This window comes from Ruditapes philippinarum, unplaced genomic scaffold, assembly GCF_026571515.1.
Source record: "Ruditapes philippinarum isolate M1 unplaced genomic scaffold, ASM2657151v2 ctg3322_1_1_1_1, whole genome shotgun sequence".
NCBI lineage: Eukaryota > Metazoa > Mollusca > Bivalvia > Venerida > Veneridae > Ruditapes > Ruditapes philippinarum.
In genome coordinates this window covers 76131-96965 of record NW_026859142.1, presented here as the reverse complement: position 1 = coordinate 96965, position 20835 = coordinate 76131, and the positions used below count along the sequence as shown (strand labels likewise).

General features: G+C 31.9%; 1 protein-coding gene and 1 long non-coding RNA gene across 2 annotated transcripts; one reads left to right on the top strand and one right to left on the bottom strand.

The window, feature by feature from the left end:
• The first annotated feature begins 228 nt into the window (after positions 1–228).
• LOC132755395 (protein patched homolog 1-like) lies at positions 229–7767 on the top strand. Its single transcript, XM_060746263.1, has 6 exons — positions 229–418; positions 692–921; positions 3977–4134; positions 6107–6255; positions 6714–6914; positions 7751–7767. Exons 1-6 carry the CDS (start codon positions 229–231, stop codon positions 7765–7767), a joined length of 945 nt encoding a protein of 314 aa, XP_060602246.1.
• A 2073-nt stretch (positions 7768–9840) lies between these two features.
• Positions 9841–13118, bottom strand: LOC132755388 (uncharacterized). The gene is made up of 3 exons (XR_009629200.1): positions 12133–13118; positions 11100–11259; positions 9841–10322 (listed from the first exon to the last, which is right to left on the bottom strand). It is a non-coding gene; the product is annotated as an uncharacterized LOC132755388 (long non-coding RNA).
• Between the last annotated feature and the right edge of the window lie 7717 nt (positions 13119–20835).

Below are 20835 nucleotides of genomic sequence, written 5' to 3'. Positions count from 1 at the left end.
TCCGTTTATATATGTCATATATAATTCTCAAATTGATATTGTAAGTTAAATAGCGAAACAGGTTTTTAAGTTACGAAACTAAAAAGAAATTAAAAGAATGTGTTTTCATTAGCAGAGCAAATCATTGTTGGATATTGTAAATTTTGTTTTTGAAGTAACCTTCATGTATATTGTTCACAATTTGCTTTGTAGTTTTGTTCTGAAAACGGAAGGTATTCTCAACAAAGCATGAAGTTGAATAAATGGTGCGAGTTTGTTGAAAAGAAAATTGGAGGCGCGTTTGCGAAATATGGAAGATTCGTTTCATGTCATGCTTGGAAAATAATGATTATGACAATCATTGTAAACGGAGCGCTTGGAATTGGAATGATCAAGCTTCAAAAAGACATTGACCCAAGAAATTTATATCTTCCACAAGGTATACAAACCTATTTCGTTCATAAATTCATATGCAACAATTTGATAACCATGTATGCTTACATTATTCCCATTTAAAGGCTTTTTAACACTTTACACATATTGGGCACTTTACATTTTACACATTGTATTTTTATTGACATTTACAGACTAGGGTATACTTCGTTTCAAATCGCAGTCAAAACATTTAATCATTGGCATATATAAATCAAACTTTTCATCACTCATAGGTTAAATAGGTCCATAAACTATTTATTTTATTTGTCAAACATAGGAACAGAAGCACGCAAAGATCGTGCCAGAGTTGATGATATTTTTCCAAATTTGAGTGGCTCAAACTTCAACCCCTTAACAGTATCGATAGTGGATGGTCTTTATGCAAGGGTTATTATTCGATCTACAGCTGGCAATCTGCTTAATAGAACTGTTCTAGAGGAAGTGAAAAGAATGACTGATTTTATTAAAAGAATAGAAGCAAAAGACGGTATCGGGACAGCTATAAAGGTACTGTTCGTACATTTTATTGCAACACGGTAAAAACTTAAATATTATGCTTTTGTTTTACTAGCCATTTCATATTTGTATATTAGTAGAATGTTAGGTGAAGCTTTCCGCATTATGTAGTGATCATGAAAATAAAGACAATATGAGAAGCAACAGAATTATCAACAGTTACAACAATAATACAAATCATTTACAGTTTGGATGTAACGGTTTTTTTTTTAAATTTAACCAATGGGTCATGATGAAACAATAGCATACCAATATATCATTTGCAAGAGTTAATCAGTTTTTAAGTAAAGAAAGACAATGAGACGATGTCGCGTACAAGACCAAGGTCTTTAGTTCAACTGCAAGATCACAAATTGAGTTCCAAGGAAATATTTTAATGAAGTGCAATGACAATAGTTCCGGTCAACAATATTGTTATTCCTAAATAAAAAAAAGTAAACAAAACACACAAAAAAAACTTGGCATTGACATAAATGTGTTTTGCATGGTGCCGATGTTACGCGCGCAAATATCATGCCAAAAGCGTAAAAACCAGCATACGAGTATGATTGTAAATAAATTGTTATTTTCCGGTTCATAGATGGATTCTGAAATTATAATGAAATTTTTCTGAAATTATATAATTATGGTACCTTGTACATTAAACTGATGAATCGCACGCTTAAATAAAAAATGTTATTGGAACGTTAAAGTTATACACAACTTGAACGATTTCTTTTTTGTTAAAGAGAATAAAAAATGTACGATCAAAAATCCTGTCATTTAATACATTGTAAGTTATTTCAAAGCTTCGCACATATGTGTTGCATTTTAGACTGTGTGTCACTTGCAGGAATAAAGTCTTTAGCCAAATTGCTCAAAGCCACACTTTCACTGCAAAACAGATAACAAAACAAATAACGCACAAAACTTGGTTTGATTGAGCCTGTTCATGATATATTAAACTTTTACACATGTAAAATTGTGAAATTTTGAATGTAGAAACATCTATATGTAGATATGTTTATATGGCGGTTATTATGGAACCTTTAATGTGATACGCTAGTGCTATTCCATGAAAAGCGGCGTATGCTCCCTAAATAAGAATAAGAATGTATGAACGAGAAAACAATAGGCGGAATTAAATAAATAGAATTTTGAAATGGGGTTAGAGGTTATGAAACTTGCATATCAGAGACAAGACGTCAAAATCAAAATTAAAAAAGCACGCAAGATATCGTTAGTGTGATTATACAGTATGCAAATAGGAATACTAGAATAACTCTAACTAAAAAGATCATCTAGATGAATTAAAAGTATCACAAACATGCACACAGAACAATACTGACGGGGGAAACGATCTTCAAGGATCGGAAAATACAACATCTTTCCTTATATATACGGGTCAAATCTTCACGGCCACCACAAGACATCAATAGCATTGATGTGACCATAAAATGGAAAAAAAACCTAAACAACGCCCAAGTCATGGTTGCGTGTTGTGAATACATTTGCAAAGTATGTATTATAATAAATATGCTGCTTATAAGTTGATATGTATTGTAAACGATCCATATCAGCAGCCAAAAGGTAAAGCCCCAGACTTTTAAACATCACAACAGCAGGTGTTAAGTGCTATGTAACAGCCTGTACTTCAGTTCAGTGTTGTTATATTTTTCCGGTCCTTCGGGATTATTGATTCCAGCACTCTCATATGTTGGAAATGGAGTACAGCTCAAACCAGTGCTAGGGAATTTGAGGGATGTTGCACTTTTTCATTAATCCTTATGTGAAGAGTCAATTAAACCGAGTCCGCAATTGTCATGAAATTTTGCTGATTTTAATGCTTCAGAGGGATCACGTTTTTCCATATATTTGAATGTCGAAAGTCATAGTATAATAGAACATTGTTAATTGATGGTCTTGACATATCTTACATTCTTTCACGGATGCGTGTTGAAAAAACTTAGGAAACACTTAGAATATTAATAGTTCCCTAATGCTTCTTTACTCTCACATTGTTTAATGGTTACCATCTATTCTTTGGAAGTTACAGGTCATCTTCATTTTCTTGACCCTACGACGGTGCATTGTACAAAAACATTAATTTTTAACATAATATAAGAATTATTATTATAATGGCATTGTACCAAAACAGTGCAATATATTTTCAGTATACAGACAGGTCACACTCTCGGTGCGCTTTAGAGGGGGATATCTTTTGGGACGATGACTTTCTCGCAGCAGTGGATAACCACAACGTTTCATACCCTGTGTTTCTTCGACTACCGGAGAGCAGGACTATTCATCTGTAGTTGGCAAGTATAATACATACACTGTTAGGGCAATAGCCTACATACCTTTATTTGAAATAAATATTTAAACATATTTACTTACACAGAAACAAATGTGCATCTCAATTTACGATACGACAATGCTGCAAACAAAGAACAAACTAAATTCGAATTACATAAGTTTTTGCAACTGTCACAAGCACTGATTTAAAACTACACAATTATGAGTAACATCAAGGAATAAACAGTATATCTAAATCAAAACTTTATCATGCTTATAACAGAATATTTCAAAAATACAAAAACAAAAGTTAATCGAAGAAATTACATTCAATACAGTCTAGTATTTTCTTCACAAATGTACAGGAAAAGTTAAACTTGACGGCACAGGGGAAATGTTAATAGGAATGGAATTCCTTCCATTGGTTTTCATATGCGGGACAGATGCTGGTGATTACAAGACAAAGACACTGAGAAATGGGTAAGGGGAAATACCTCATCGAAAGACCTGACATTGAAACTTTATATCGACCAGTGGAAAACCTGTGGTCAAATATAATGAATTAAACATAATCATGGTAAAATAAGTTTATACTGCAACACATATTTAAATGAACCCTTGTTAAATCTTTAACACTTGAAATGAATATAAACAAAAAATCTTTATAATATTATATCATTTTGTATATTTTGTTTGATTTACTTAACATCCTCAAGCGTTACACAATTAAAACGTCACGGTGTTTTAAGGTGGCTGAGTTTTTAGCGTATAGCGCTATACAGTGGAAGTGATAAATTTGAGTTTGCGGTACTGTCATTATGACTCCGTGGACGAGGAATTAAACGCTACTATATATGGAGATATAACATTAATAGAGGCAACTCTAGTTTTGATGATCACATACGCATGCGTGGCTTCACTGTCTTATAGGTTAGTTAATTTTGTTTTCATCGAGTTAGTAAGGTAGAATTTTGTTTGTTTGTTTGGATTTTTACGGCACGTCAACACATAACTGGCCATATCGTGCCGAATGCTATAATTGGCTTAAAATGTTATGTAAAACTTTGTAAATGACAATAAAAAATCAGCCAATTAGATCCTAGAATACAAGTTTATCTTTTTCAAATAATCAATTATGTTTTGTTTGATGGAATTGTATTAAAGAGTTCTTTGAGTGAATTTACAACGGGCCTGTGAAAAATCATGACATTCAAGAAGAAAATGCTTAACAGTAAAATTTTCATTACAACCTACACAGAAAGGGGCATTGTCATTCGTGAGGAGATAAGAGTGGGTAATTTTAGTGTGTCCAATTCGGCATCGAAGATCATGGCGGTTCGACAGAGATAGAGATGGTGACACATCAAGAGATGGGTTTATATCATGAAGTTTATTAAAAACGGCATTGTCCCAATTTGCTTTCCATTTAAGTACGAGTTTATTTATAGCCGATCTAAGATTACCTACGGACTTAAAATATAAGAATAAAGATCAACAATAGAATGATGGCCCTATCAGTATCAGTAAAAAAACAATGACAGTTAAAGTGTTACCAAATGGGCAAAGGAAGGGCAACTTGAGTCAAATTCGACATGTTATCTTTGATATGGTACATATTCCCTACTCATAAGTTAGGGTTATCTAATCTAATATACCATTCCAATAATATAAACACATTCTCAAAGGTTGAAAATGCAAACTTATTCCTTTCTCTTCATGTATATAGATTGAAAGATCAATACATGCAAAATTGGAACAGTGAGTGTTTAGAACATGTAGAAAACAGAAAGCTAGTATTCTACAGAAATTTTAAATGTAATTTTAATTTTAAAAGTATCTGGGCTGTAAAGATATATTGAAATACAGGAGTAGTTTTGCTGCTTTTAGGTCCTCTTCTCATCAATTGATGATAGAGAAAGGAAGACATATTGATATTCCTAGGGAAATCCGTTTTTGTATACAATGTCGGTATAAAATTGAATGTGAATTTCATTTTCTGTTAAAATGTCCTTTATATGATGATTTACGTCAACAATTTATACCAAATAACCCTACAAATAACTATTGGAAACATCCAAAAAAATTTTTTAACTAATTACTGTCATGCAGATGTGTAAAGACAATACGAAACTTATCAATTTTTATACTATGCATTTAAACTGCGAAATGAATTAATATCTTAAATGTCTCTATATTATAATTAGTTGCTATATTTTATTACAAAATTACATGTTTTTTTGAAAAATGGCTTAAATGCTGCTCTGACAATATGTCATTGTACTTTATACAGCTATGTAAACATGTATATTATGTGATGTAAATCATAACAAGCTGCTGAGACAATATGCTATTGCGTTTATATTATGTATTCATGTATATGGACCGGTGGCTTGAATGCAAATTTGAAATAAACTAAAAAAATATCACTGTGACTGAATGGATAATGACAACGTCTTGACCATTTAAGCTGTGGGTTCAAATCCCATTTAGGTCGGTGGTCGCTCTTGCCTGAAATAACTCCTTACTTGTAAACGTTGGAAGTGGTTATTTTAACAGTGTCGATATACCTTAAACCTAACCGAAAATCCATTATTACTATGAAGAATTATTTCCTTAAAGATAAAAACGTTTGACTCACAAATTTTAAGTTCAATATAAAGTCATGACATATTTGCTAAAGATAAATATCTTTAAAGTGTACCTTAACAAATTTCGTTGACAGTCTTGTCAACAGTACCCGAATATCAAGATGAAGAATGTTTCCTTAAATTGTCTTAGACATCCTTAAATTGTGAATCATATGAAACACATACCCAAGTTTATTTATTGCAGTCTGTGTTTATTAATAAAAAAAGCATTATACAAAGTGACCACTTTTTATCTTTTCCTTTATCACATGTAGACTGACTGACCAGGTTGGACAACGTATGTGGCTTGGTTTTGGTGGAATTTTGGCTGCAGGATTAGCAATTGTTTCTAGTTTCGGACTTTGTGCAGCCTGTGGCGTAGATTTTGTCAGTACTGTTGGAATAGTGCCTTTTTTAATCATAGGTATATAATATATATGTTTATATATATATCTTAAAATTATATCGTGCAATCATTTTAATAAATGTAATGCTTTTACATGTTCACGTATAATAAGGCTCTCACAAACATAATTTCAAAAAGGTGCAAACAGTTTAGCTTAACATAACACTGTTTACTTTTCACCGATGTAACAAATACAGAATAAACTAGATGCAAGGATAAATATTTTATCTGCTGATCTGAACACTCTAATGATCAACACAATTCGGAACTTTTCGATAGTGTTAGATCTGTTTTTTGGGGGGTTTACGTAGCGCTAACACAGTATAGATCATATGGCATCTTTCCAGCTTTACTTGTTGAGGACGACCCCCAGTGCCTTTCCGCACGAACGAGCACCTATGTAGGACAACAGCTTGATGGATAGCTTCCTCATATCAAAGGATCGTGTTAGATAGTAACATAACTAATTATTTCAGGCATAGGTATAGACGACATGTTCATTCTGCTGTCCGGTTTATCAGAAGCACAGACAAGGCACTCAGTAGAAGATAAATTGGCGGAGACATTACGTATATCCGGTGTTGGAATAACAATAACCTCCGTTACGGACTTGATTGCTTTTTTGGCTGGTGCTGGTTCAAGTTTTATTGCTGTTAGAAACTTTTGTATTTACACAGGTGTGCATAAATATCTTTTCAATCAAAATTGTTTTTTCTTATGTAAAAAAACTTTATCTCTGAGGTTTCGTTCTAATTTGCGATGTTTCATAAGGGCCAGCGCTGTGTATACCCGTCAATTCGAAATGCAAAACAATTTACAACATTACGATGATGGTAATACGGCATACAATAAAATAGTGTGATAAGAACGATGGATACAATACCACCCCAGCAAACATTTTATATCGGTCCAATATCAGCCCGATATCAGTTGTTATGTCGGCCCGATATCGATTTCTTATATCGGACAGATGTCGGATGTGCAACCCGGCTACAAGTCGGGCCGATATCGGCTGTATATCGTTAGATCGATTTGAAGCCGGTGTCATACCGACATAAATTAACCTTTAATTTTTCTTCTAATAAAACATTTTACTTTGATTTTTTCATTCAAATTAACAAAAAAACACAATTGAGCTTAAATATAAGCTTTTTATTTTCATTTGGCAAATATACATGTATATCATAGAATCAATATTTTTTTTTTAACAAATGTATGTTAATTGTGTACAGCAGTTAACATCACAGTCAAAAGAGAATTTAACAAAGATTGGAAAAAATATAGTTGTATTTTTAAAGGACAATGGTACTGTAAACTAGTATTTGTTGCTTTATCAAAATTAAATTGTTTATCGCAGACTGCAAATAAAACCCAATAACATAACAGCAAACAATCCATTTTTCATCGTTTTGTTATAAATATTTGAGAAGTATGTGAGAAAAAGTGCACAACACCCCCCCCCCCCCCAAAAAAAAAACAATATTAGTCTTCAATCTATGTTATTTAATGTTAGTGTTTAAGGAAGTCTAATTGTATCATTAATCTATTAAATAGACATTTAAGTCCATTTCATAAATGAAATCAAAAATTTCCTTTAACAAGAGCTGTCGGTAGGACAGCAAAGCTCGACTATTCTTAGTGCTTGATAGTAAAAAAAAATGGTTGATACAGTTACCTCCTCCTGTTTACAGGTTGGGGTAATGATGGTGAACAAGTGTGCAAAGTTTCAAAGCCATATGTCAATGAACTTTGAAAATATTTGAGGTATTACAAAAACTTTAACATAAATTCTAAGTCGAAAAAGGGGCATAATTCTGTCAAAATGCTTGATAGAGTTACCTCCTCCTTACTACAAGTTGGGGTCATGATGGTGAACAAGTGTGCAAAGTTTCAAAGCCATATGTCAATGGACTTGGAAAATATTTAAGGTATAACAAAAACTTTAACATAAATTCTAAGTCGAAAAAGGGGCATAATTCTGTCAAAATGCTTGATAGAGTTACCTCCTCATGTCTACTATATTGTACAAACATCACTGTTAATTCTTTTCTCATGCTTCCATTTCTAAACAAATATACATCTAATGATCTTCACTTTAAATAAAAACATACCTGATGGTGAACAAGTGTGCAAAGTTTCAAAGCCATATGTCAATGGACTTTGAAAATATTTGAACTATTACAAAAACTTTAACATAAGTGGTTACGCCGACGCAGACGCTCGGGTGACTGCAATAGCTCTCCTTATTCTTATCGAATAGTCGAGCTAAAAATCACAGACAATATACTGGTAATAGAATAACACTCATATTAATTTTGTTAATATATAATTATTGAAAGTAAATAAGAAAATAAATTGTCATGGTTACTGAATCTTTATAATGAAGACATAAAATTTAAGAAATCAAAATTTTAAAGAATACAATAGATTCACTCTTGAGAAAGTTCCCCACTGATGACATTATATCATTTTATCATACTATACCTAATATTCAGATTCCCACATTAAATAATATTTTTTTGACTTTCACATTAGATTGCATTAATTGGTAAACAACTCCTTATGGCCATCTTCAATTGTTATTTCTGTTGATAAATAATATATATATATTGTACAAACATCACTGTTAATTCTTTTCTCATGCTTCCATTTCTAAACAAATATACATCTAATGATCTTCACTTTAAATAAAAACATACCTGACTAAAAAAAGATATAAAAGACTAGTAATAATTCAATTTAGTTCTGCTTCCTTGGTAAAACATTATAAACAAACAAATTAAAAATGCCAATTATAAAACTTAATATGTTCAAAAGCTATGATTTAAATTCCATTTAAAAACTGAGAATGAATCTACAACATTGCATTTGTATGGGTGGTTTTTTTCTCTCTATACTTCAGCTATTATGCAATAATAGAAAAAAATAAATTAAAAAATATCAGCAATTATGCAGAATTATTAAAGAAAATAAATGTAAGAATAAAACAATGTAAAAAACAATGCAAAAAATAAAGACTAGACTTGACTATACATTTGGCAAGGCATGGTAATAAAATGGATTTATAATATTTTTACAAAGCATAAAACAAAAAAAACAACCTATAATAACGAATCAAAAACAATAATTGAATTATAGATTCACAAATCGCAGAATTTAGTATTATAATTGTAAAAATCATTTGATTATCATGAAGCTATGACCATAATCTCAATATTTGATATGTGCGATTGAAATACTAAATGAGTAAAAACAATAACAATATGTACATCTTATGTAAATCTAACACTCCTTGAGATTTTGTTTCTATAACAAAGAAGGATTTTAACGGCGTAAACTTCCAATAAGCACTGATTATGGACTACACAAATATGCCGCTGTTTTTTGTTCTCCCTCAATAAAATAGTTTTCAAATTCTTTTTACGGCAAAAATAATAACGCACTTTTTCTGATGTTTTCAGTTCACTTTTTATCTTCTTTTCATGTGATGCTAAAGTAACATCTCACATTAACCGACCCAACAGATTGATATAAGTTTTATAAGACAAATTGACGCGAACTCGTAAGCACCATAAAAACGTCATCCCAAGTATGCAGCTTGTTCACACAAGTGCCAGAATGGCGTCACTTTAAACTGGTCATGGGCTGAAGAATCATTAATCCAGCAACGATGTAAACACAATATATATAATCCTGCCTGACACACAAGCTTAAACTGATTTTAAATAGCCGATGAACAACACAGAAACTGATATTGTTTCTTAAATATATCTCAATAATGTTTAGTTTAACTATATCACTATTTATGTATGATTTATTCTTCTTAGGCTATATGTTCTTGAACTATTAGGCTAGAATGATACAAGTCCTTTACATTACTTCCAAATTAAAAGAGCCATCTTTTTTCTTTCAATATCGCTATAAATATATTTAAAAGTTCTATTCAGTGGGTGTTTCTTGGACACCTTCATTGTTTTTTTGTCTTCTTTTACGGCCCCCGTCTCTGTCACATGCACTTCGAAACCATTCTCTACAATCTAATTCGACTTCAGCTGCTGTACATTTTTTACATTTCATGACTGCTTCTGTAAGTATAATTTAAAAAGAAAATAAGATCTACCTACTTATTTGTTCTGGCAGAACTTTATAGACACATGTAGTGGTAGACTATATATACTCCTTAAATTTTTGTGATATACTTAATTAAAATATTAACTTCTCCATACATTCAAGTGTTCTAAACTGAATATTATGCTTTTATCAATTAACACATCAAGTAAAGGTATACATCATAAAAAATATTAACTTTATCCAAAATTTATATAATATTCTAATTTCTAACACAACCCGCATTTTCCTCTATTAAACACAGAAGGACCTGAAGTGTGTTATTATGCAATAAAATCACTGTATTTAAACATGTGATGAAACCATTTACAGATATGTGACATTAGCATTTAAAAATGTGAGGCGCTGAAAATAAGTAAGGAAACAAATCAGACGCAGTGTACCTTAATACTAGGTACGGCAGTATTTATCTGTTGTTAGAATCGAAATAATATATCCAAAAAAGTGATTTCACTGCATTATGAATTCGAATACAATCGTTATATCAATCAGGCTACTCCCTCCTGATATAATTCCTCGCATTTGAACTCCAAACATTAAATTAAGCAATAAAATCACAGTTTGGGATATATTATTTTTTATGAAATATCCTTTTCTATGCAGAGGTGAGAACATAGTGATATATTTTCTTCTTTTTAATCAAATATCTAAGTCAAATATGCAGGTTTCTTACTGTCTGTAACAATTATGTATTTGGTTATCCATAAAATTTTAAATGAAAATAAAATAATTACTTTGCACTGCCTTGGCCAGCTTCAGTTTCCCAAACACTCTCTTCCCTTACTTGCCAAACCAGTTGAACTGAAGTGCCAACTGATTTGACATGCAGTGTTTCATGACTCTTTTTGACATATCGCTTCTTGTGATACCTCCTTGCAGTGTCAGGTATGTGACCTGAAATATATGATTTTTGTTCTAAACACATTTCTAACGTTTCAAAAAGCATTTGACACATAATTCACAGGAGTGTAATAAGGCCATTTATTTCATGCTTTTTCCAGTGTTTCACTGTAATAGATAATATTTTGATAAACCACTACTGAAATTTATAATATATCATTTTCACTGTAGCCGGACTATATCTGAATGCAGATGAAAAGAATATAACTAAATGGAATAACAGGCCCAAAAAAATGCCGTCATACTTAAATGTTCTTTCTTTAAGAAAAGAAAGTCGATGTCATCATTTATCATGTTAAAAGTGTAACAAAATTGGAGGATTTAACAGGATTATATTTCAAAATTGATGATGTGACAGGAGAATGCGCGACGTCAGGCAGCAAATCAGTAAAAAATATTTAAAATCACGAAAAAAGCATGAAATAAAAAGAAAATTTATTTGTTTTACATATAAGATTGAAATATATTTCATTCGTGAACACCAGGTATTTTATTTTCATTCGTTGCAATGCAAGTCATGAAATTAATATTGCATCTGGTGTTTGCTCAGTGAAATATTTTTCAATCTTACATGCAAAACAAACAGATATTCTCTATTTAAGAAATACTATATTACACTAGTTATAATATAATGTCTACATATTACACTAGAGTAATAATATAATGTCTTTTGTGTTACAAACAAAAGCACACTAATGACAGGCCAAAAACTTTTAAGAACAGTATGACGGACAGGAAACTAGTGTGCAAAATTTTAGTGACATAAAAAAAGTTTAGCAAAAACACTTTTGTTTTCAAAAACAATTATAAATTCATTTCGTGCAAAGATAAAATTAACATCTTTCTAACTAATGAAAATAAATTTACCAAGCCATTGAAACAACCAGGTTCTTGTAAACCTGTCTCAACCAACTCCAGTTTTTCAATGCTTGTAACTGGTAAATGAATATCATCAGGCAATTCAGTTGGTCCACCACCATCTTGACTTTCCAACTTTGACACGACACCAAATACCTGATGAACAGTGTCCAATATTTGTGTCTATTGTCGAGACATTTTTTCTAATAGGGTAAAAATGCGGATATCTCGTGCTAAAATACAAAAATATTATTTAATGAGAAACATAACTTTCAATATAATTACTGAAGTAAAAAAAAAAAAAAGGAATATTCTTTTTAATTAAATCATCTGTCAAAATGTAACTTTTAATTATTTTGTTTCAACAAAATTTAATGGCAAAGTCTTGCTTAAACTTAAGAACAAATTATTTCTTATCTATGCCAACAAGTTGCTAAGGTCCTATAGGTTTAAAAGAAATTATAAGCAACCCAATTTAACGTGATCGCGAAATTGCATGACTATTAAATCAAAGCCATCTTGTCCATATATTTTTTATTTATTTTTCAAAATTTCAATAGCACTCAACCAGTATATCAACTATGTTAATGATATTTTATCAAAAAGGTATTAGAAAATGCTAAATTACCCAGTGATTGTAAATATTCGAACTTTTGTCCCTTGTTGAGTTTTGCGCCAAATGTAAGCGTGCCCGGATGTACGGTGCGTAGGTAACTATTTACCATTGTGCAAATTACGATAAATATCCGTTCAATGGTTAAACGCGTTAAAATTCGGAAATTTTTTCCCGGTTTCATGGTCCTGTATGCTAAAAAAACGTTACCATGATAAAACTTAAATCATGTCAAACGAATATAAATCGGACCGATGTCGGACCTATATCAGTGAAATATGTCAATATCGGATAGACATCGGTCCGATATATGGTAGCCGACACAGATATTCCATCATATAGCCGATATCGGCCCGATATAGGTATGTTTGCTGGGACACTATGATGTCATGGGAAAGTGCAGTATGATAGTGATGTTCCGTGATATTGTCATGTTTTCAGCATCGTACGTCTGCGTTTCGTTGCTTCCCTTGTTTACCGAATCGAGTGACTTAATGTAAAAACTTCAGCTGCTTTGAATCACGTCGTGGAACTCAGACTTTGCTGCTGTAAATCAAGCAAAGGAATTTATTTCGATTTAACGCAAGGAATAGAAACACTTATGTACAAAATTTTAGATTTACAATATTTTTATCATGATCACATTTGGAAGTAGCATCAAAACTGCAAACATTGTCAATTAGAAAATTATGTTTTATCAAATATATAGTGAGTAGGTTGTATATACAAACGAAACCAAATTTTTGTTTTCACTTTTGTAAAAAAAAAGTCGAAAGAAATAGCCGGAGAAAACGTCTATTCTACGTATAATATGATTAAATGTATTAGAACGAATAAATATCAACAAGAGGGATGTTCTATGTACTTGTACAAAAAGAATTTCGGCGTGTAATTTTATGCACCTGGTCGTCCTTCCTTTTGTATGTTAGCAGGTTTTGTGACCCATCTGTTTGACTTTTTAGGGAACTGGCGTTTAGGGAACTGGCGTTATGATTTTAATTTTTATTCTTAAGTTTGTGATGTATGTCAATTATGAGTTTGATATAAGGTATCAACATAGAATCTTCTATTAAAAAGAAAACTACTCATTTTCAATAAACACTAAGATTATTAAGCCAAACTTTAAAAAACGTTTTAAGCACTGTCTTTTTTCTGTTCAAAGTACACGATTGAACCTAGATTCGTCTTCTGAATCACTCCTCAGATAATAAGTTTTTATACATTGTACATTCACAAGGTGTCTAGTAACTTGCTGTAAAATTTACAGGAAAGAACTGAATATAAAAAATACTTTTTATTCGTCATTTAAAAAATGCAAATTGAAGCCAGGGAATCTCATTGGCCCTTCTTAAGCAATATGCAAAGGACAGTTCTTGCCATTCTAAACACTTTTTGAAGGATATTTCTTTAAGAAAATCTTACCGAAACACGACAGGTTCATTTAGAAACAAATACATCTTGCAGTGTTCCATTTTACAAGATTAATAACTACTATTACATGTATTAAATCTTACCATTGATTATTCTGTCAATTGTAAAAAAAAATATGAAAAACTTCAAAGAAAGGCGACGTTCAATGAACGCAATCCTCACACGACCCAGCAACATAGGACTACCAACAAGGAGCCCAGCTCGACACCAAAGAAAGTAGGACATTGCACAAGGCAAAGCACGGACGGGGGTGATTACTTAATACATAACAGGAAATAAGTAACCGACAAGGAAATTAAAAAGACGATTAATTAATAGGCCTACAAAAGTAAAGCGGTGTCAGTGAAGGGGACTTTAGGGTCGGAGAAGGGGGGGGGGCAAAATTAAAATAAATGGGAAAAGGAAATTTACTAACAGTAGACGAGAAATACAACAAGAAGGGACACAAAAAATATCACCATAATACCACAATAGTGTGAAATAACAAAGGCATACATCTGAGGAACACAGAGGTGCGGTAAGCAGCATAAGCACTGCTAGGGAGTTTAAACGGTTAAAAATGCACCAAAACTCACCGTCACTCACAAAGCCCCCCACATGTTCCTTTTATACGAGAAAATGTAAATAAATAAATGAATCCTTGCCAAGTGAAATTCTAACAATTGCTATGGTTACAGAAGCTGAAATTAGTAAAACACAAAAATGATGATCATGTTGAAACAAAAAAAGTATTTTACATAAGAAATGTTACGTACGTTTGTTTTTGTTTATTTTTTTCGGAGTATTTCCCTATGTTCTTGCTGCAAATCCGTGTATACCGACAAAACGTTTTCATTTTTAAGCTTCCTTTTTAAATTCGTTTCGATTAAACTTTAATTGTTAAAGTACTTTGTCATTTTGTATAATTATAAAAAATAAACAATTTACTTTGGGAGTACAAATGAACTGTAACGAAATATTATTGAGTAAAAAATAAATTAAAGAGTTTAAAGTAACTGGCTTCAGGCCCGAAACTTTCACACAATGAGGTGGTGGGGTTATGATCATGTAGAAACATAATTATATAAGTAAAGCTACATAAGAAATGTTACGTACGTTTATTTTTTTTCCCGGATTTTTAATGTTTTTGTATTTCCCTCTGTTCTTGCTGCTACGTTTGCGTTCATTGAACGCCGCCTTTCCTTGTTAATTTTGTTTATCATATTTTATGAACCACTTTTAAGCATTTAAACTCACCAGAGAATTGTAACCCTGGCCCGAAATCTGTATATTGTTTTAGGCTGAACAACATTAGAGCTAACACATGCGGGGAAAATACTCCCTCTGTCTCTTATTAACAGGCTTTATATAGGTCTATTATCATTATTTTTTAGGTAAAGATTTGAAATTTGAAGAGAGTACAGAAGTTATAGTGCAGATTGACTTATAAGGAAACTCTTGACTAAGAGCTAGCACAGTTTTTTTCTCGTCTGAACATTCTTACATTAGAACTGTTTGATTGACTTTCACAATATAACAACGGTGCGGGTTCTGTACATTACATTACATTTGATTGAACATTTCACGTTGTCAATGTAAATGTTAGAGTCAATAGTGAAGAAAATCAATCAATTTTCGGTCAATTTTATAAAAGTTAACCTCTTTAAATAAATTCAACTTAAGTTGACAGCACATTGCCTTTTGGGGGTGTGACAATCCATCCTAATAGTAGCTATGACCAGTTACAACTTATGATGCATTCATTGAATGTCGCCCTTCCTCGTTGAACTTGGTTTTCTTATTTAAGGTTAGTTAAATGCTTTGAAGGACATTCAGTCTATCAGATTTACATTTTCATTAAACTTACGCTTGTATATTAGAAGGACTCTTTTTCAGATATCATGGAAACTCTTCATAACCTAAGATATCAGCCTAATGAACAATTTTTTTCCTTTTAATATTTGCAATAATAAATAAATAAACACACATTAACACATTTGGCTTACTAACAACACAGACAAAATGATTGTTGTTACTCAAAACGTTTGAAATGCGCACAAATTGTTAAAAACTAACTTGAAACACTTGTTTGAACATTTTCCTGCTAAGACAGCCTAATCTAAAATATCAGTTATTCCATTACATCTAGGGAGCGTTTTATCATTTTGTAAAATTTTTTCACAGATTATATTAGTTGATTTTGTTTAATATTAAATACTTTTACCATACAGTTTTGATTTTATAAAACGTTACATAATTATATGATGCACTAAATTTAGAGTTCTTCTGAAGGTGGATTTAGTCACAACACAATGTTCCGTTTTATAAGTTTAATGCTCCTTTCTCAGTAGAATATCACAAACGATACATTAAATATGCACAGGTTATCCTGACGTTAACAATTAGATATTAAAAAACAGTTACAAAAATTTCTAGTGGAAAGCCACAATGTTATAACTTGGAAATCCCAAATTTAACATCTCTGTTTCTTTAATAACAAAAGACCAATCAGGTTTCAATACAAATTAATGTAGCGTAGCAACAACAATCATCACCTGGCCAATTTATCAGTCATAAGGTTTAACAAGTTAATAAGTACAGACAGCTTAATTTACATTATCCCCTAAATATAATAAACTTTTAGCACAATTGATTTGACGAAGAAGAAACACCACATTTAGTCTTCAGATTACATAATTATTAATTTGACATCTGTTATTAAAACATATAATGTTTGTAACTTAACATATTTGAAATTTCACACATTTTTTGAAACTATGATCTTTTTAGAAAATGATTACATGTATAAGTTTTTGTGTTTAAAGAAAATAGCATGCATATTTTTTTTCGTAAAAGAATTTTAATAATTTTCGACTGCACAAAACATACCTTAAGCTCAGTTTCAACAAAATCCTTCAATGTTTAAATGATTAAGAGAATACATGATTGTTTTAATTGAGTGTAAGTGTAACCTTAACCTCAAGCCGGCACAAAAGCGGCATAAGGTTCTGCATTTTGCCTTGTTGAAGCGAAAGATGCTAAAATGTTATTCCAAAAACGGGTTTGAATTCTTCACGGTTTTGTTTTGCCCCAGGAAGTAAATATATCAAAGCACTGTATCAAAGCAATTATAAGACCAGTAAGACAGATGGCGAAGCCTGACAGAACCATACTTACGATAGGTTGTCGCCCTAGTTCTGTCTATCAAGCTTTACGTTCTCAGAGGGAACAATCTGGCCCTGCTGGAAAACTTTATGCGTATTTGTGTGAAGACTTTCAATACTAGTATATGTTTAAATTTTTGATTGCATGTTTTCATTTACAAGGGAAATTTAATCAAAACCATTCGTTGACATTATAGTAGCATTATGTTATAGTTTAGTTAATAATTTTTCATCGTATATTTTGTACATGATACGTTTATACAATTTTTACATCATTATCTTATTAATAAGCATAAATATAATGTACATACAAAAGGGTTGGACCAAAAGTTATACCAATATTATCTAGGGTACTCCCCATGTTTATAGATATCGTTGTAGACCTTTATTTTTTTCAGGAGTAGCTGTTGTGGTTTGTTATATCAACAATATTACCCTGTTTGCTTCTTGTATTGCCATAAATGAACGGAGAGTTGAGGGCAACCGCCACTTTATGACCTGCAGGCGCATAAAAACAAAAGAAGTTTTGAAAGCCGACAACAGGACAAATACATATATCATGTGCTGTGGTGGACGGGCGCCAAGAAATAGAGAAGAAGCTGAAAGTTTTGTCGATAAATTTCCTCGCTGGTTTTTTCCAAAAGTAGTGTTGAAGCTGCCTGTAAAAATACTTATAATAATTATATTTACCGGATACATGGCTGCTGCAATATACGGTTGTGTTAATTAAAACAAGGTCTGTTATTCACACAGTTAGTAAGCGAAGATTCCTATTTCTACAAATATTCTGACTGGGAAGAGAAATATTTCAAGCGAAACGATGTTGTCTCTTTCGTAATTACGGCCACCCAAGCGTATTCTAAACCGGAAACTCAGGCTATGATGAATGAATTAATATCAATTGTTCAGACCAATAAATATTTTGAAGATCAATCTGAAGTAAATTGGCTTAAGACATACATGAAATCTGAATACTTTAATTCTAGCACGACAGAATCGGGTTTTATTTCTGGTCTCAAACGATTTCTTAGCGACCAACGGTACTCAATTTTTGAAAACGATGTTATCATCGATTCTCGTGAAGACCGTATTACATTTTCTCGTGTATATATCATTACGGTAGATTTGGAAAACAGTCAAGAGGAAGGAAAAATTATGCTGAAGTCTCGTGACTTAGCACGTGCTGCAACAATAAACTGCTTTGCATTTGCACCATCATTTGTTGCCTTTGAACAGTATGTTCGCATATTAGACCAAACTCTATTTTCCGTAGGGATAGCCTTAGTTGCGGTTTTTATAATTACTTGCATTTTTATGCCCCACCCAATACTGATTATTTTTGTAACAATTATTGTAACGATGATAATGATTGGTGTACTTGGGTTCATATATTACATCGATGTCGCTTTAAGTGCAATCACGATGATACATATGATCATGAGTATTGGGTTTTCGGTTGATTTTACTGCACATATCTGCCACGGGTTCATGATTTCGAATGGCGCATCACGTGACATAAGGGTGAAGCAGGCTATTGATAAAACAGGTGCTCCAATATTTCATGGTGCTGTTTCATCTCTTCTTGGTATATTAGTTCTTGCAGCTGCCAATTCGTACATCTTTAGAACATTTGCAGCGGTCATGTCAATCGTTTTGCTTTTAGGAATCGCGCATGCTTTACTTCTTCTTCCAGTCATTTTATCGTGGATAGGTCCAGAAAGGCTTAACTTTGACAATGATACATCCGGTTTATTTCAAACCTCAGTAGAAGAGGAAAGAGGAACAGATGTGCAAGATAGAAAAGATAACGAAACTCACGATATTGAGAATGACGATGCTATAAACTTAAAAAAAATGCACCAATGTATGTTCAACGGTACTTGTTCTTGGCAGAATACTAATACATAAGTATGTATATAACTTTGATGTCAACTGATAGAGACAAAAAGACATAGTTATAATAAATTTGTTTTTTTATAAGATCGTCCGTTTGAACTATTGAAAGTATTGACATGAAACTTAATACTTGTCTTTTGAATCATAATTAGATCCTATACTTCTGACATCGATGAATGCCCTTTATATCTTTTAAAACATTAAGTACCGATTTTTTTCACTTGAAACCTAATTCATGTTTTGTAGTAGTAACTGTCAGAGATACAAAACTCAAGTGAACTTAAAAAGGTTCTTGGGCCAGAAGACACGATTGTTTGTCATGTACATTAATTGAAATTTTGAGATATTGAAATCTTCCTTTTTCAAAGCTCTTGTTTAACTAGTAAGCACTGATAACGGTCGAGCGCTGTGCATGTAAGAATAAATAACGATTGAAAGAGGCGGTTCATTAGCGTCTAACTCAGTTGTTGACTTACATTTCGTATGCATGCATGGTTTTTCCAAATAGACGCGGTCTTTAAATAAATAAATGATTTAACTAACCATGTTGAAAACATTGAAAACATGCAATAAAGAATAATGGGCAATAAAATATTAAAAACTTATTGAAATGTTGGCCTTCTCATTGGAAATCCATAATAAAGAATGATATCAATTATAGTTAAAACTGACTTGTTCTCATATACACGTCATCCAGAATTCATTAAATATAAAGCGTTGTATAGAAAAAAAAAGAAATAACGCATATTTACATGCATTTGATATGCAGCTTTAGTATTCACTTTTCAAATGTATAATTGTTTTTCAGACGTAGAAATTTGATTTTTTTATTTAAAAACATTATAATAAAGATTATCAGTGATAAGTCTTAAAAATGATTACGAAATCTCCTTACTAATACTTATTGATTCGAGGGCAATGCATTGACTAACACAGAGTTGATTTTTGTTTCTTTTTTTATATAATTCCTATTTAAAGTGCAGTTCGACAAGCACTTTTATGTTTGATATTTGATATATTTGTATGTTATAGATGATTTTAAACAGCTATAAAAAGTTTGTAATTTTAGTTCTGTCTTGTGGTAAATGGAACTTACATGTACCTTACTATTGAAGGGTCAGAATATTGTGTGTAACCTCCAATGAATGCGAATGAAAATTTTTTAAAATAAGAATACGCTTAGAGTATGACGGTGATAATAGAGGTATTGCACTTATAAGCTCTACGGAGTATAAATATTTTCATAGTTGATCAAATTGTTTTGGTATGTTGCATAAGTTAGACACAGCGCCAGGCAATACGTTTCAAAAACGCAAAATCAACACTAAGGGGTATAAAATAAATTGATTAAAAAAAAAGACAGTGCAGTAATTCACTTTAAAGCTCAACTTTTCGAAGAAAAGTATGGCTATCATATACACGTGGATGTTTGCGTCAGCGTAGCAATTTGGTTAATGTTTTACGTGCCACTTATGCCTTACCCCAGACCGCTGCTGGTTTGAATTCTGCCAATGACTTTTGATTCTTCATATGTAAGGAAGATACCTAGTTAGCTTTGCACACATTCTGCAATCAGGGTATAATTATATCACAATATGTGGTCAGTATACATGGTATACAAGACCAAAA

Coding starts and splice junctions, on each gene's coding strand:
- LOC132755395 (XM_060746263.1), top strand. CDS start 229: ATGAAGTTGAATAAATGGTGCGAGTTTGTTGAAAAGAAAATTGGAGGC. Junction 419..691: donor AAATTTATATCTTCCACAAG/GTATACAAACCT, acceptor TGTCAAACATAG/GAACAGAAGCACGCAAAGAT. Junction 922..3,976: donor GTATCGGGACAGCTATAAAG/GTACTGTTCGTA, acceptor TTTAGCGTATAG/CGCTATACAGTGGAAGTGAT.